At 43.1% G+C, this 16,784-nt stretch overlaps 1 protein-coding gene across 2 annotated transcripts; it reads right to left on the bottom strand.

The window, feature by feature from the left end:
• Positions 1-1,110: 1,110 nt before the first annotated feature.
• On the bottom strand, positions 1,111-14,748 carry LOC120045158 (arrestin red cell). 2 transcript variants are annotated; one of them, XM_038990085.1, is made up of 15 exons: positions 14,560-14,748; positions 9,252-9,282; positions 9,085-9,145; positions 8,842-8,886; positions 8,549-8,745; positions 7,731-7,790; positions 7,475-7,542; positions 7,094-7,314; positions 6,890-6,962; positions 6,523-6,660; positions 6,099-6,182; positions 5,645-5,668; positions 3,261-3,337; positions 2,704-2,758; positions 1,111-2,577 (listed from the first exon to the last, which is right to left on the bottom strand). In XM_038990085.1, the coding sequence occupies exons 1-15, from the start codon at positions 14,580-14,582 to the stop codon at positions 2,487-2,489; spliced, it is 1,248 nt and encodes a 415-aa protein (XP_038846013.1). In that variant the 5' UTR covers positions 14,583-14,748; the 3' UTR covers positions 1,111-2,486. The 2 variants fall into 2 exon arrangements, with proteins under 2 accessions (XP_038846013.1, XP_038846014.1); XM_038990086.1 differs by lacking the exon at positions 5,645-5,668 and having other exon boundaries at positions 14,560-14,747.
• Positions 14,749-16,784: the final 2,036 nt, after the last annotated feature.

Below are 16,784 nucleotides of genomic sequence, written 5' to 3'. Positions count from 1 at the left end.
CCTTGGTCCTCCTTTCTTTTTGAAGGTATTTTATACATTTGGTAAAATTTCTAAACCTGTTTTCGCTTTGTCTTTATGGGCGGCAGGTGGTGAGAGCGTTGTGCCAGTAACTGAAAGGTTGCTAGATTTAATCCCCGAGCTGACAAGGTATAAATCTGTCGTTCTGCCCCTGAACAAGGCAGTTAACCAACTGTTCCTAGGCCGTCATTGTAAAATAAGAATTTGTTCTTAACTGACTTGCCTAGTTAAACAAAGGTTAAATAAAAAATAGGGTATTGTGTGTAGATGGCTGAGATTTATTTATTTGATCCATTTTAGAATAAGGCTAAAATGGAACAACATTTTTTTAAAGTCAAGGGCTCTGAATACTTTCCCGAAGGCATTATATGTTGTGACGTGTGCTTAACTGTCCCACTGTCTATTCTCCTGAAACACACACAGCAGTGGCAGGCACACTCTTGTGTCCCAACTAATATCAATGTCTGCTTTGATCAGAGGAGGGTGGTGCACACTGCCCAGGATGGACCTTGACCTTTTTTCCCAAAAGCCTCCTGTACTGAAACACTCCTTCCTGTTAGACACACTGAAAAAACTAGACCTTGAATGTGACTTATCTTTTTTGTATACATTGAAGGATATTTGAATGTGGGCTTTTAATCAATACTGTTGTGAATTTCAGATACTGTATGTATAGGCTGGTAAATTAGTACCCAAGACCTAAGTCAATGTTTTCAAATACCATGAGAATAAAGTAACTGTTCAGTCATATTTGTCACTAAAACACCTCTGTCCTGTGACTGCAATGCTTCCTTGGTTTGTGTGTGACTGTCTTTTTCAAACGTCACTCACTGTCTCAGAGGAGCAAAGTAGGTATATATGTGTCAGTGGCACTAAGACCCAAATGGTGAATCATGTGATCTTGATTAAAACATCTGACTGCCTACTGTGCAAATCAAATTTAACTAACATTGTTGATAAAGAAATTGCACTTTGAGCTTCTGACAAGGAAGTCATCAGACCATTTTTGGATACTGTATCTTGTCAATTGCTAGAATAACTTCACTTCTGTGGATGTGAGACTTAGTAGAAAGTACACAATCTACAACAGAATTTAAGTTAATTCATTTTGCCTTTAATAAAAAAATTAAAATTCTGAAATAAACAAATGGCAAACAATTTTTTCCTTAAATGATTGAGAATAATCATGGTAATGACACAGTAGTAATAATATTCATTGTTTCCTGTCATGTTCCACCAAAATCATATCAGCATCCTTCCTGTAGATATTATGGAACTCAGCTCAGTGGTAGCACTTTCAAATATTCACACTTAGAGCTGTGAACAGGTACCCATAGAAGCAAAACAACAATAACAGACCATAGTTCACAGCACTGCTGAAAAATATGCTCCATTGGTACTGTTGTTGCTCTGACACCGAAGCTGAATCTCAAACTGACCCATAGCTTGCCCTGTCACTAGGCACTTCTCGGATCGGATAGGTATGGCTATTATGGTAATTGCTTCATCCTGCCTTCTGATTGGTTAGTTTGAATTTTCCTACATTACATATACCTATCCAGTCCTTTCAGTTCTACTGGAGTGCCAATGGAGGAGATGATAGGGGTTGATGATTTGGGATTTAGCACAGGAGTGAAATCTGATCGAGAAATTATTCTAAAATACTCATGCTCTTAGACCATGTGCAAGTGTCTGTCTGAGCGAAATGGGGAAGTGAATGTCATAGTGCTGCATTGAGGCGGACTATAAGGAGTATCCCTAGGCCCTTCAAACTCAACTATGGACTCCGAAGCCAGTGCCACTGCTTGTTTTCATTGTTCCCTTTTAATCAGGGACTGATTTAGACCTGGCACACCCAGCGGGTGCAATTAATTATCAGGTAGATCAGAAAACCAGCAGGCTACAGACCTCGTAGGGTAAGAATTGAATACCCGTGCCCTAGGCTTTACAGTGAGGGTCCAGAATGTGCACGTTTACTTAAGTGGTAGTGTATAGTCTGTCCTCGTATTGCAGAAGAGGGTGAATCAAACTTCCTCCATCCTTCCCCTAAAACATGTTTTTTTTTACAGAATGGATGACATGGTAGAATTTCAGAGGAATGAAAAAATGGGGCAGATGAAAGGTGTCAGTCTGTTTTCCCTTCTCTCCCCTCTTAAGCAGGTACTCTAAACTTTGTTTTATATCAATATTTGTACAAATATTTATTGAAATCATTATTGGTGGAAAAATAATGATATAAAGCCCCCTTTTAAATGGCACTTTCTTCCTTGGTGTGAACAGCCAAGACATTTCAATCATTGTCAGCATCGCAAATGCACAACATTAAGTCACCATTTACATGGTGCTGTGTTTGCCACCCCCCAAATGAACACTGAGTGACATCAGGATCTTTTCAGCAGACCACGAGGCCACCACATCTCTCCGTCCACATGCCTTCATTCCACCGTGTGTATATACACATGTGAGCTCTAGCAGTCGTCGTCCTTGTCGTCAGCCATTCCTTTGAGCCGCAGGCGGGCGAAGTCCTCGAACACAAAGTCGTCGTCTTGGGAGAAACTACTGCAGGACGAGAAGTAACAAGAAAACATGGAGTGTTTTAGATCTGAGGGAATAGTGTTAGGGTCTCTTTGATCATAGTAAAGCAGCAGTGCTTACAATGGCCAGACAGACCAGATGAATACTCACTTTGTTTCAAATTCTATCAGGTTGGTGTCGATGGGAGGGTCCGAATCCGGCACAGCTGTTAGAACACACAGATAATGAAATGTCAGTGCGACGTCACCATGGGAACAGCTTTGTGTCTCCATGGCAACTTACAGGCAGGAAATACCAGAGTGAGATGATGTATTTGAGGGGCTTGTGTATGTGAGGGACTGTTGTTCAGGGCTGAGGCTGAACTAAACTACTGACAAATATTTCACAAGACTGTGTCCATTTTCAAACCCTTTTCAGACACTGTATAGGCCTAGTAGAAGTTTCCACTACACAATTCACTGCTTCCCAATCAGTCTAAAAAAGCAAGCTTCGAAAGTTCTCGTCTTCCGCTCTTAATTTGAACTGATCTAAATGTTTGGCTATGTGAATGTAATATGGTGGAAGGATATGGCGGAAGCTTGTCAGAGGATTTGTTCAACTCAATTCAGTGCAAGGGAAGGAGAAGAAAGGAACTGAGATGCATCCAAAGTAATAAGATAAAGCCTTGATAGTGGGCTTCTGGAGAGGTGGTAGGAGTCTGTAGGTACCTGACTGTGGGCGGGATATGGGCAGTTCTGTGGGTTTGGGGTGCATTAAGACGAAGGGCAGCTCCACCGACACATCTCTGGAAACGCACAGAATATAAACAAGATCCATTGATTACATAGGATCAATAATATGCATGTCAATCAATAACAATTTGATTGTTATTCTATGGAAAAATCCATATGTACAGTACCAGTCAAAAGTTTGGACACACCTACTCATTCAAGAGCTTTTCAATATTTTTATAGTTTTCTATATTGTAGAATAATAGTGAAGACATCGAAACGATTAAATTACATTTAAGTCATAAATTACCCATATGGAATCATGTAGTAACCAAAAAAAAGTGTTAAATCAAAATATATTTGATATGAGATTCCTCAAAGCAGCCACCCTTTTCCTTTGACAGCTTTGCACACTATTGGCATTCTCTCAACCAGCTTCACCTGGAATGCTTTTCCAATAGTCTTAAAGGAGTTCCCACATATGCTGAGCAATTGTTGGCTGCTTTTCCTTTCTGCGGTCCGACTCATCCCAAACCATCTCAATTGGGTTGAGGTCGGGTGATTGTGGAGGCCAGGTCATCTGATGCAGCACTCCATCACTCTCCTTGGTCAAATAACCCTTACACAGCCTGGAGGTGTGTTGGGTCATTGTCCTGTTGAAAAACAAATGATAGTCCCACTAAGCGCAAACCAGATGGGATGGCGTATCGCTGCAGAATGCTGTGGTAGCCTTGCTGGTTAAGTGTGCCTTGAATTCTAAATAAATCACTGACAGTGTCACCAGCAAAGCACCCCCACACATCACACCTCTTCCTCCATGCTTCACGGTGGGAACCACACATGGAACCAAAAATCTCACATTTGGACTCATCAGACCAAAGAATAGATTTCCACCAGTCTAATGTCCATTGCTCATGTTTCTTGGCCCAAGCACGTCTCTTCTTCTTATTGGTGTCCTTTAGTAGTGGTTTCTTTGCAGCAATTCGACCATGAAAGCCTCATTCAAGCAGACTCCTCTGAATTGATGTTGAGATGTCTGTTACTTGAACTCTGTGAAGCATTTATTTGGGCTGCAATTTCTGAGGCTGGTAACTCTAATGAACTTATCCTTTCTTTCCTGTGGCGGTCCTCATGAGAGCCAGTTTTATCCTAGCGCTTGATGGTTTGCACTTGAAGAAACGTTCAAAGTTCTTAATTTTCCAGAATGACTGACCTTCATGTCTTAAAATAATGATGGACTGTTGTTTCTCTTTGCTTATTTGAGCTGTTCTTGCCATAATATGGAGTTGGTCTTTTACCAAATAAGGCCATCTTCTGTATACCACCCCTACATTGTCACAACACAACTGATTGGCTCAAATGCATTAAGGAAAGAAATTCCACAAATTAACAAGGCACACCTGTTAATTGAAATGCATTCCAGGTGACTACCTCATGAAGCTCTTTGAGAGAATGCCAAGAGTGTGCAAAGCTGTCATCAAGGCAAAGTGTGGCTACTTTGAAGAATCTCAAATATATTTTGATTTGTTTAACACTTTTTTGGTTACTACATGATTCCATATGTGTTATTTCATAGTTTTGATGTCTTCACTATTATTCTACAATGTAGAAAATCGTAAAAATAAAGAAAAACCCTGGAATGAGTAGGTGTGTCCAAACTTTTGACTTGTACTGTACATATGATGATATACTATTGCACCATGAATAATCCAATATCTGACAGGAAACAACCCAGGAAATAGTGATTCGTGACATGTTTGATCAGTGAAGGGGGAATAAAGCACATCAACCCTACTTTGCTGTCAATTGTTGATCTCACCCAATTGGAACTCTTCCACGCTGGGTTGCACTTTATTTTACAGAACAGTTATTTTTTAGTAAATCAAAGCCTAAACACCAAGATGTGCAGTGTTATTATATTCAAGCTTCATTACCCTCAACACTGCATTGATAAATCAAAATGGAATTATGAGTGTGGCTTTGTGCAACAGCCTTATGAAACCTCACACCATCCTTAGGGTTAGGACCCTGTGACTCAGAAAGGTAGAAGACTGGGACGGCTGCAGTTATAAAGGATCTTAGCAGCTGCAGGTGAGATTTGACACACACAATAGCTGGTATGTAAAATCATCACACACTTAAGAGGCACAGATGGCGGTAGGGCATAAGATCACCACACACACAGATGGCGGTGGGGCGTAAGATCACCACACACACACAGATGGCGGTGGGGCGTAAGATCACCACACACACAGATGGCGGTGGGGCGTAAGATCACCACACACACAGATGGCGGTGGGGCGTAAGATCACCACACACAGATGGCGATAGGGCATAAGATCACCGCATACACGCAGGTGGCGGCTGGGATATCATATTACCTTTCTAACACGCCACTCAGCAGCCTGACACGACGCAACGCAGGAGCAGACGCACGGATGGAGAGAGAGATGCAGACGGGCGGACAAACACAGGAGTGGAGAGACAAGCCACAGGAGGGGAGAGATGAAATGAGGCGAGAACTCAAAACCAAGGCAACCGCAACCGAGGGGAGACGACAAAGCATGGCAACTAGTGAGGGTCTGGCAGACGTGATGTCATTACAGAGTTAATACATGAGTTGGAGTGGCAGAGTATCAGGAGTGTTCGTGTGTATGAGACACAGGAGGGAGTGTAAATGTGTTTTTGAGTATGTGCTTGTCTGTGTGTTTGTAGAATACAGCATGTCTTTGGTCAGTAAAAGTTTTGTGGGTGTGTGAGGACATGCACATAATCTCTCCCCCCCCCCATACACCATGCATATTAATATTGACCACTGACTCCTGTAGAACTCACCCTCCACGAGATATTACCAGTTTGACTTTGACCCTGTAGGACACCAGGATTCCAAGAACCTCCTTGTTAGTCACATCCTTAACACTGAAACACACACACGAGCGAAAGAAAGAATGATGAAAAGGGTTCTCAGTAAGGGATGGGTTCTTGCATCTTCTAGGGTGCTGTGCTCAAACATAAATCACAATGCATTTACGAGCTCAACTTCTTCCCTAGCATGTGTATGTAAACTCGCAGGGTGGCCAAGTTAAAGTGTGTGTGTGGTGTGTGATATCTCGCATAGTGAGGGCTAGTGAGTGTTCTTGTTATCTAACACGGTCCTGGATGCCAGACTACAGCGTTTGTGTGAGTGTGCGTCGGTCATCGTCAACACGGTGCTGGAGGGCAGGTGTGTGTGTACATGTGTACGTGCGAGTCAACATACATGGTGCTGGAGGCCAGGTTGGTGTCCTCGTGTTTGAGCTTTCCATCCAGGGCAAGGCCTCTCTTCTCTCGGTTCTTGTCTAGCGTGGGTGTGAGGGTGTACACCTTACAGAACGTAGAGCTAGACGACACCTGGTCACTGAGGAGAGGAACACACACACTTATCAGCACACCTGGGCCATAACTGGAATTTCCATAGATCTGGACAATAAGTTATGGGAAAACATAAGATCACAAGCTAGACGTTATTAAGAGAGATGTCTTGGAAGCCTGAAAAAGGATAAATGGAATCATGTATTAAAGGAAAGGCAAAGGAGAAATAAAGTAACTGAAGAGATGTTGGCATAATAGTCAGGGAAAATACTCACTCTGCCTCCACCTGAGCCACTGGACACTTGTACTGAGCCGTACTGAACAGACAGATATCAGCATACTGTCGCACTAGAGAGCGAGGGATAGAAAGAGTTAACCACACACACATACAAAAAACTCAACAGAGAAGAGTGGATAGAGCCTAGAGTCATAAGAAACATAATTGATGAAACTTTGATTAAAGACAGGTAGACAGGTACCTGAGATTTTGAGTCTTTTGACAGTCTTGGTGGAGTTGTTGGTGACATGAACGTTCACGCTGATGGGTTCTCCATGGTAGTAGAGCTCTTTATCCAGAGAAGCCTCCAGGTGTAGTGAGCGGTCCGACATGAGGAAGCTCCGTGTGGTCTCCACCATGGGCTGAGGCCCAGGCTTCTCTGGGGCATACTGCACCTTACGGATCACCAGCCGCACAGAGTTCCTACACAACACACACGTTATTCTTTACAGATCACCACCTTTGCTGACTAACTAAAAACACACAGAGAATAGACATGCATATCACACGCTTTCAAGGACCGCAGACCCTAAACAGCTCCTGCAGAAGACACACACACAACAAAGTAAAATGGTTTTCGTACCGTTTGTGAATCTTCTCCTCTATCGATTTGGCACAGAATGCTCTGATCTCAAAGTCAACCCCACATGCCTAAAGAGGGAAAGGTGGAGGAAAGGAAAAGAGGAGGAGAGACAGGGACATCAATTATAGAATAGGCATTATTAGTGTCATGTGGGTCTGAATAGTTGACTCTATAGGTATGGAAATTGCTACGTTTAGATAGGAGTCATATATTATAATGTGTACGTTTGCATAAAGTGATGCTGAAGCTTCTGTACCTTCCCTGTGTCCTCTGGTCCTGGCTGTAAGGTGACTGAGCACGGCAGGTTCTGGGGAATCTGAGACAGACACACAGTTGCCATATTGTTGGTATTATTTTACAGGCTCAAAGTATACGTGTGTGTGTCAGTCAGACCTGGGTTCATATACACGTGTATTTGATCATTTATTATTTAAATACCTTTTTTCTGTGTATTTGAGTATTTTCAAATAATGTGGCTAGAAACAACTACTTCTATTCGAAGTATTTTCAAATACTTTGCTATAAAACGGCCTACTACTTGAAAGTATTTTCAAATACCCATTTCAAATACCTAGATTAAATGCATGGGAGTGAATTTTAAAATACTTTCCAAGTGTATTTCCAAATACATTCCAATATTCAACACTATTTAAATACCCTAACTCATGGATGGGCAACTGGCTGCACGCAGGCCGCATGCCCCTTTTTGTAGGCCCACAGACCAATTCAAAATAAAATACTTAAAAAAATAAAATAAATTTAAACATTGATAGTTAGAATAATAGAATACACAATGTGCAATTTTCGAAATTTGGTTGTGCATCATCAGTCACTCATTTTTGGGGGATTTGAAAGTTAGTCTAGCGGCCAGCTATCTAAACTTGTAGTTAGCATGATCGAATTACTGACCAGCGTGAGGCTCATTGATCATCAGTTATCATTTAAAAACGGCAAACATTTGCCTCCACCCTATGGCAAAGTGTATGTGGCCCCACCCCTATCAACATTGCCCATCCCTGCCCTAAATAGTATTTTAACCCAGGTCTGGTGCGTGTGGGTGTCTTCTTGACTCACAGTGAAGTAGAAGGGGTGTGCCTGCTGGCCCAGTTTCTTCAGTAGTCTCTCCTGCAGGCGGCTGTTGCCTTTGCGTTCCTCTGCGATGGGGGGGAACGCCTGGAAGGTGGAGATGTACAGATCTTTCCGGAAAGACAGGCCCAGCACGTCCAGGTCCTCACGGCCGTAGCGGAACGCACATGTCAGGGTCACAAACACTGGGGAGGAGGGATTTGAACATCAGAAGAGGGTGATATCAAATGCCAAAAAACTGAGGAGGCAAAACAGTGTAGAGAACGAGGAAGATGCCATACCTTTCCTGTCTTTCAGATACTCAGGGTCCACTAGGATCACACCATCTGTAAGAAAAGAAAATGTAAAGAGATGAGGTTTTGATGAGACAAAATTAATTGTTTGAAACACTATTTACAAACACAAAAATTTGGCAGTTTTAGGAGGGATCTGATTCCTCGTTCCCCCATTGCCGACCGGGGCGCGCCCCACAGTTTGGGAACCACTGCTCTAACCAGTAAATTCAATGATCATCTTGCACCTACCGACTGGGTCCACCTGGTCAAGGTGATCCACAAAGTCTCTCTTTCCCAGGTATACTGTAACCTGCAGACAGGAGGGAAGTAGAGGTACTTAGACAAATATGTCACAATGAATAACAAAGTAAAGCATCAAAGGATACAACTAAAAATGCAATACTCATGTCCTTTACCTTGCAGTTGGGGCTTGACTTCTTGAAGACTCTGAGAAAGGATAAGGAAGATAGAAAGCGAGAAAGAGATTATCAAGCAGGAAGATCTAGTTTATAACAGGGGGTATTCAACTCTTAACCTAAGAGGTCCGGACCCTGCTGGGTCTGTTCTACCTGATAATTAATTGCACCCACCTGGTGTCCCAGGTCTAAATCAGTCCCTGATTAGAGGGGAACAATGAAACAAAGCAGTGGAACTGGCTTTGAGGTCCAGAGTTGAGTTTGAGGCCCCTATAAAGTACAGGGTGTGATTTTTACACCTCTGGGCCCAATTTTTCCAAACTCTTTATCTGGAGCGATCTGGTTGTTTATGAGAAGGTTTTTCATTCTGATCCATATACCACAACATCAAGATAAATCAAATCTGGATTATGTTTCAATGCTTTGAACAATCCTACACCTTGCCATCTACTGGACAGGTTGTGGTACTACTTCACTCTGTCATAAGGAAACAGAGATGAGTAAACTACATGAATAAAGGTACCTTGATTAAAATGGAGCCTGCATAAAAGTAAGTAAATGCATTTGACACTTCAATATAACAACTGACCACAAACCTACACTGCGGCCAATTTAACAAAATTAACCTTTGGTTTTCAGATGTAAGACAGTTTTTACTTTTTACCCCTTTTTCTCCCCAATTGGTAGTTACAGTCTTGTCCCATCGCTGTAACTGCCTTATGGACTCGGGAGAGGCGAAGGGCGAGAGCCATACGTCCTCCGAAACACGACCCTGCCAAGCCACACTGACTCTTGACACACTGCTCGCTTAACCCAGAAGCCAGCCACACCAATGTGGCGGAGGAAACGCCTTATAACTTGCGACCTAAGTCAGCGTGCATGCGCCCGGCCCGCCACAAGGAGTCACTAGAGCGCGATGACATCCCGGCCGGCCAAACCCTCTCCTAACCCGGATGACGCTGGGTCAATTGTGTGCCGCCTCATGGGTCTCCCGGTAGCGGCCGGTTCCGACATAGCCTGGGATTGAACCCAGGTCTGTAGTGACGCCTCAAGCACTGCGATGCAGTGCCTTAGATCGCTGCGCCACTCAGGAGTCCCAGGCATCATGTTCTAACCATTGGGAATGTGGCGAGGTGTAACACAGTGTGTGTGTAAGAGGAAAGAGGATATTAACTGTTGCCAACGATAAAATTGCAAACGATAAAATGCAATTGTGTTCGTTGTCGGTAGCTTATGCCTGCCCACACCATAACCCCAACATGGGGCACTCTGTTCATAATTTTGACATCAGTGATTCATTTGAGCCATATCCTGCTGGAACAGGATCCGGCACCTCTCTGTTTTGGACTGTTTCGTTACGGAACACATTTGGCCGGATCCGGTACTTCTCGTGGAATTAAAAATAATTGTCACTTTGTGCAATGTAAAAATTCAAATAAACGCAATCTAAATTCATTCGAGTTGCCTCTTCGTTAATTCCTCAACCCCGCCTCCCCTCATGCGTTCCGGTACCTCAGAGCTCCCCAGGTCATCCCCATCTCGCGCTCACTTTTTGTTTCCGGCACCTCCCGATTTACAAATGAAGCACTGGTTGACATCAGCAAATCACTCGCCCACACGACGCCATACACGTGGTCTGCACTGCCAAATTCTCTAAAATGACGTTGGAGGCGGCTTATAGTAGAGAAATAAACATTCAATTATGTGGCAACAGCTCTGGTGGACATTCCTGTAGTCAGCATTGACAATTGCACACTCCCTCAAAACTTGAGACATCTGTGTGACAAAACTGCACATTTTACAGTGGCCTTTTATCGTCCCCAGCACAAGGTACACCTGTTTAATGATCATGCAATTTAATCAGCTCCTTGATTTGCCACACCTGTCAAGTGGACGGATTATCTTGGCAAAGGAGAACTGCTCACTAACAGGGATGTTAACAAATTTGGGCACAGAATTTGAAAGAAATAAGTATTTTGTGCATTTGGAACATTTCAGGGATCTTTTATTTCAGCTAGAGGTCTGCCGATTAAATCGGAATGGTCGATTAATTAGGGCCGATTTCAAGTTTTCATAATCGGAAATCGGTAATTTTGGATGCCGATTTTGCCTTTTTTTTTTTTTTTTACACCTTTATTTAACTAGGCAAGTCAGTTAAGAACACATTCTTATTTTCAATGACGGCCTAGGAACGGTGGGTTAACTGCCTTGTTCAGGGGCAGAACGACAGATTTTTACCTTATCAGCTGAGGGATTCAATCTTGCAACCTTACGGTTAACTAGTCCAACGCTCTAACCACCTGCCTCACGAGGAGCCCGTCTCTTACGCAAATGCAGTAAGAAGCCAAGGTAAGTTGCTAGCTAGCATAAAACGTATCTTATAAAAAACTAGTTTATCTAGCGTGTCCTGCGTTGCATATAATCGATGCAGTGCGCATTCGCGAAAAAGGACTCGTTGCTCCAACGTGTACCTAACCATAAACATCAACGCCTTTCTTAAAATCAATACACAGAAGTATATATTTTTTAAACCTGCATATTTAGCTAAAAGAAATCCAAGTTAGCAGGCAATATTAACCAGGTGAAATTGTGTCACTTCTCTTGCGTTCATTGCACGCAGAGTCAGGGTATATGCAACAGTTTGGGCCGCCTGGCTCATTGCGAACTAATTTGCCAGAATGTTACGTAATTATGACATAACATTGAAGGTTGTGCAATGTAACTGGAATATTTAGACTGATGGATGCCACCCGTTATATAAAATACGGAACGGTTCCGTATTTCACTGAAAGAATAAATGTTTTGTTTTCGAGATGATAGTTTCCGGATTCGACCATATTAATGACCTAAGGCTCGTATTTCTGTGTGTTATTATGTTATAATTAAGTCTGATTTGATAGAGCAGTCTGACTGAGCGATGGTGGGCACCAGCAGGCTCGTAAGCATTCAATCAAACAGCACTTTCGTGCGTTTTGCCAGCAGCTCTGCTGTTTATGAATTCAAGCCTATCAACTCCCGAGATTAGGCTGGTGTAACAGATGTGAAATGGCTAGCTAGTTAGCGGGGTGCGCGCTAATAGTGTTTCAAACATCACTCGCTCTGAGACTTGGAGTAGTTGTTCCCCTTGCTCTGCATGGGTAACGCTGCTTCGAGGGTGGCTGTTGTCGATGTGTTCCTGGTTCGAGCCCAGGTAGCGGCGAGGAGAGGGATGGAAGCTATACTGTTACACTGGCAATACTAAAGTGCCTATAAGAACATCCAATAGTCAAAGGTATATGAAATACAAATCGTATAGAGAGAAATAGTCCTATAATTCCTATAATAACTACAACCTAAAACTTCTTAACTGGGAATATTGAAGACTCATGTTAAAAGGAACCACCAGCTTTCATATGTTCTCATGTTCTGAACAAGGAACATAAACTTTAGCTTTCTTACATGGCACATATTGCACTTTTACTTTCTTCTCCAACACTTTGTTTTTGCATTATTTAAACTAAATTGAACACGTTTCATTATTTATTTGAGGCTAAATTGATTTTATTGATGTATTATATTAAGTTAAAATAAGTGTTCATTCAGTATTGTTGTAATTGTCATTATTACAAACACATTTTTTTTTAATTATTATTATTATTAAAAAAATATAAAAAAAAAACAACATTTTAATCGGCCGATTAATCGGTATCGGCTTTTTTTGGTCCTCCAATAATCGGTATCGGCGTTGAAAAATCATAATCGGTCGACCTCTAATTTCAGCTCATGAAACATGGGACAAAGACTTTAAATGTTGCGTTTATAGGTTAATTCAGTGTACGTCACTGCCTTATCCGCTCATTGCCCACATCCCCCGGATACAAATAGTAGCTAGCAAGCTAGGGTCTGGGTTTCCGAGACTACATGGTGCATATCCCCTTAGCACAGGTCCAGGGTGAATGTCTCTTCTCTGCAAACACTCAGTTTGGATCTCCTTGGCCTAGCGCTCTGCCGTCTCTTCATTTACGAGCCAGTGCTATATTTCATACCTCACCACCAGATATCAGCCAAACCCAATCCCTCAAACACGCCACAGGCCCACTACCTTCTGCCAGTGCTGCGGACGCTTCAGAGACCACAAGACAAAAATCATCTATTAACCTGGACTTACTCAACCACAGGACCTTGACCCTAAACACAACCTGACCATTTATTTCAAACTATTGTGAATAAAGGGACTGCCCACAGCAGAATAATCAAGGAATTTCAACATCAAATCAATTAATGTCAGTAGTGAATCATGCTGCACAACCACCAACTCTATTCCACATTATTTAGTCACTTGCAGAAGACACTGATCCAAAATAACCTAGTGGGGAAGTACAGCTGCTCAGGGTCAGACTGTACATACTGAGGCAGATGCGAGCAGCTGATTACCAAGAGCAAAATACTTGGAAGTGATCAAATGTGTCAGGCAGGCAAGTGTATGAATAGTTGCATGGTCAATTGCCCTGGCCTGACATGGACAGTGCACAGCAGTGGCTTTACAACATCATGCTATATACAGTAACCATCACGTGTATGGCACATGATATCAATAGCTGGACAGACGTGTGTGCTTGTTTGTTTACATTTCCATGCAGGATATTTATAAAATAACAATGTGGGCGATTATGCGTAAAACCTACGTCAAATATACGTCACTGATGAGGGCCAAATAATCATCAACATTCAACACTTGTGTCAAGAGAAACGACGGCTAATTATACGCTCGTTTACTCAAAACAGCATAGCTATCAATCATGCGGTCAGCTCATTTGTTCATTTTGAGCTAGTTTGTTGTTGGTGTGAGAGAACCTAACCCACACACCACGCTGGCCATCAAGGCTAACCCCACCCTGCAGCTAGCTGTTAGAACATGTTTGTTAAAAATACAGAGATGATATCGCCATTAAGCTGTATACAAGACATTCAAGAGGAAAGCGAAGTCTCCCGCGCGAACAATTCTAGCTAATTACCGCTGCTAACTAGCTAGGGAACACACGGGTCTACCTGTTTCTGTTTTGTATAGTGTAATAAAAACACGGTCAACGAAATGTTACGAGTATAGGAGTTTTGTCTTAATAATCTAGCTACTCCCCAATGTTTCATTAAATAGCTAGGTCCTCTTCTTGCTTTAGTAAATACCAATCTGATGTTGATGCATGTGGAAAAGGCTGAGTAGTCTCATATCTCGCTAGTTAGCTCAAATGCTAGTGTAACTAGCTCGCTGTGCCCTCGCCTCCACACAAGGCAACAGCAAATACGAGATTGCGGGGGAATTAATCCTTACCTGGTGCCGGCCTTATCCCCCATCTCCTCGACGGGCTATCGGTAGATGTATTTTTCTTATTTTTTCCCTTTAATTTTATGGTGTCTTTTCCTCAACCCTTGCCAGCTTATTTGCTCTCTAGCGCTAGCAATTTCGCTTCCGCAAAAGCAGGAACTCATCCGATCCGTGCAGCAATAAAGATGCGCTTTTGGGGAAGAGTACTGTAGCATTGCGCAATACCTACGCACTATCAGAAGGCGCTACGCCCAAATGGTATTGCTTTTTGGGATGCAACGTTCAGAGCATTGCAGACAGAATTGCAATGTGTAGAACAGAACTACCTTTTTTTTTAACAATATAGTGAAACATGTCTGTTCTACACTACTATTATATATGAACATTCTGGAAATAAGTGAAATGTAGATAACAACTATTACGGCCATCCTACAATCTAAGCTTGATGCCCTCAATCTCACACAAATTATCAATGAACCTACCAGGTACAATCCCAAATCCGTAAACACGGGCACCCTCATAGATATCATCCTAACCAACCTGCCCTCCAAACACACCTCTGCTGTCTTCAACCAGGATCTCAGTGATCATTGCCTCATTGCCTGCGTCCGTAATGGGTCTGCGGTCAAACGACCACCCCTCATCACTGTCAAACGCTCCCTAAAACACTTCAGCGAGCAGGCCTTTCTAATCGACCTGGCCAGGGTATCCTGGAAGGATATTGACCTCATTCCGTCAGTAGAGGATGCCTGGTTATTCTTTAAAAGTGCTTTCCTCACCATCTTAAATAAGCATGCCCCGTTCAAAAAATGTAGAACCAGGAACAGATATAGCCCTTGGTTCACTCCAGACCTGACTGCCTTTGACCAGTACAAAAACATCCTGTGGCGTACTGCATTAGCATCGAATAGCCCCCGCGATATGCAACTTTTCAGTTAAGTTAGGAACTAATATACACAGGCAGTTAGGAAAGCAAAGGCTAGCTTTTTCAAACAGAAATTTGCATCCTATAGCACACACTCCAAAAGGTTCTGGGACACAGTAAAGTCCATGGAGAATAAGAGCACCTACTCCCAGCTGCCCACTGCACTCAGGCTAGGAAACACTGTCACCACCGATAAATCCACAATAATTGAGAATTTCAATAAGAATTTTTCTACCGCTGGCCATGTTTTCCACCTGGCTACCCGTATCCCGGTCAACAGCCCTGCACCCCCCACAGCAACTTGCCCAAACCTCCCCATTTTTCCTTCACCCAAATCCAGATAGTTGATGTTCTGAAAGAGCTGCAAAATCTGGATCCCTACAAATCAGCCAGGCTAGACAATCTGGACCCTCTCTTTCTAAAATTATCTGCCGAAATTGTTGCAACCCCTATTACTAGCCTATTCAACCTCTCTTTCGTATCGTCTGTTATCCCCAAAGATTGGAAAGCTGCCGCGGTCATCCCCCTCTTCAAAGGGGGAGACACTCTAGACCCAAACTGCTACAGGCCTATATCTATCCTACCCTGCCTTTCTAAGGTCTTCGAAAGCCAAGTTAACAAATAGATTACCGACCATTTCGAATCCCACTGTACCTTCTCCGCTATGCAATCTGGTTTCCGAGCTGGTCATGGGTGCACCTCAGCCACGCTCAAGGTCCTAAATGATATCATAACCGCCATCGATAAGAGACAATACTGTGCAGCTGTATTCATCGACCTGGCCAAGGCTTTCCACTCTGTCAATCACCACATTCTTATCGGCAGACTCAACAGCCTTTGTTTCTCAAATGATTGTCTCGCCTGGTTCACCAACTACTTCTCAGACAGAGCTCAGTGTGTCAAATCGGAGGGCCTGTTCGGAGGGCCTTGACCCGAGGGTTCAATCCTCGGGTCGACTCTTTTCTCTGTATACAACAGCGATGTCGCTCTTGCTGCTGGTGATTCCCTGATCCACCTCTACGCAGACAACACCATTCTGTATACTTCTGGCCCTTCTTTGGACACTGTGTTAACTAACCTCCAGACGAGCTTCAATGCCATACAACTCTCCTTCCGTGGCCTCCAACTGCTCTTAAATGCAAGTAAAACTAAATGCATGCTCTTCAACCGATCGCTGCCCACACACTACTCTGGACGGTCTGACTTAGAATATGTGGACAACGGGCCTCCCGGGTGGCGCAGTGGTCTAGGGCACTGCATCGCAGTGCTAGCTGTGCCACCAGAGACTCTGGGTTCGCGCCCAGGC

This window comes from Salvelinus namaycush, chromosome 3 (genome assembly GCF_016432855.1).
Source record: "Salvelinus namaycush isolate Seneca chromosome 3, SaNama_1.0, whole genome shotgun sequence".
Classification (NCBI taxonomy): domain Eukaryota; kingdom Metazoa; phylum Chordata; class Actinopteri; order Salmoniformes; family Salmonidae; genus Salvelinus; species Salvelinus namaycush.
This window is presented reverse-complemented; position numbering and strand designations above follow the sequence as displayed.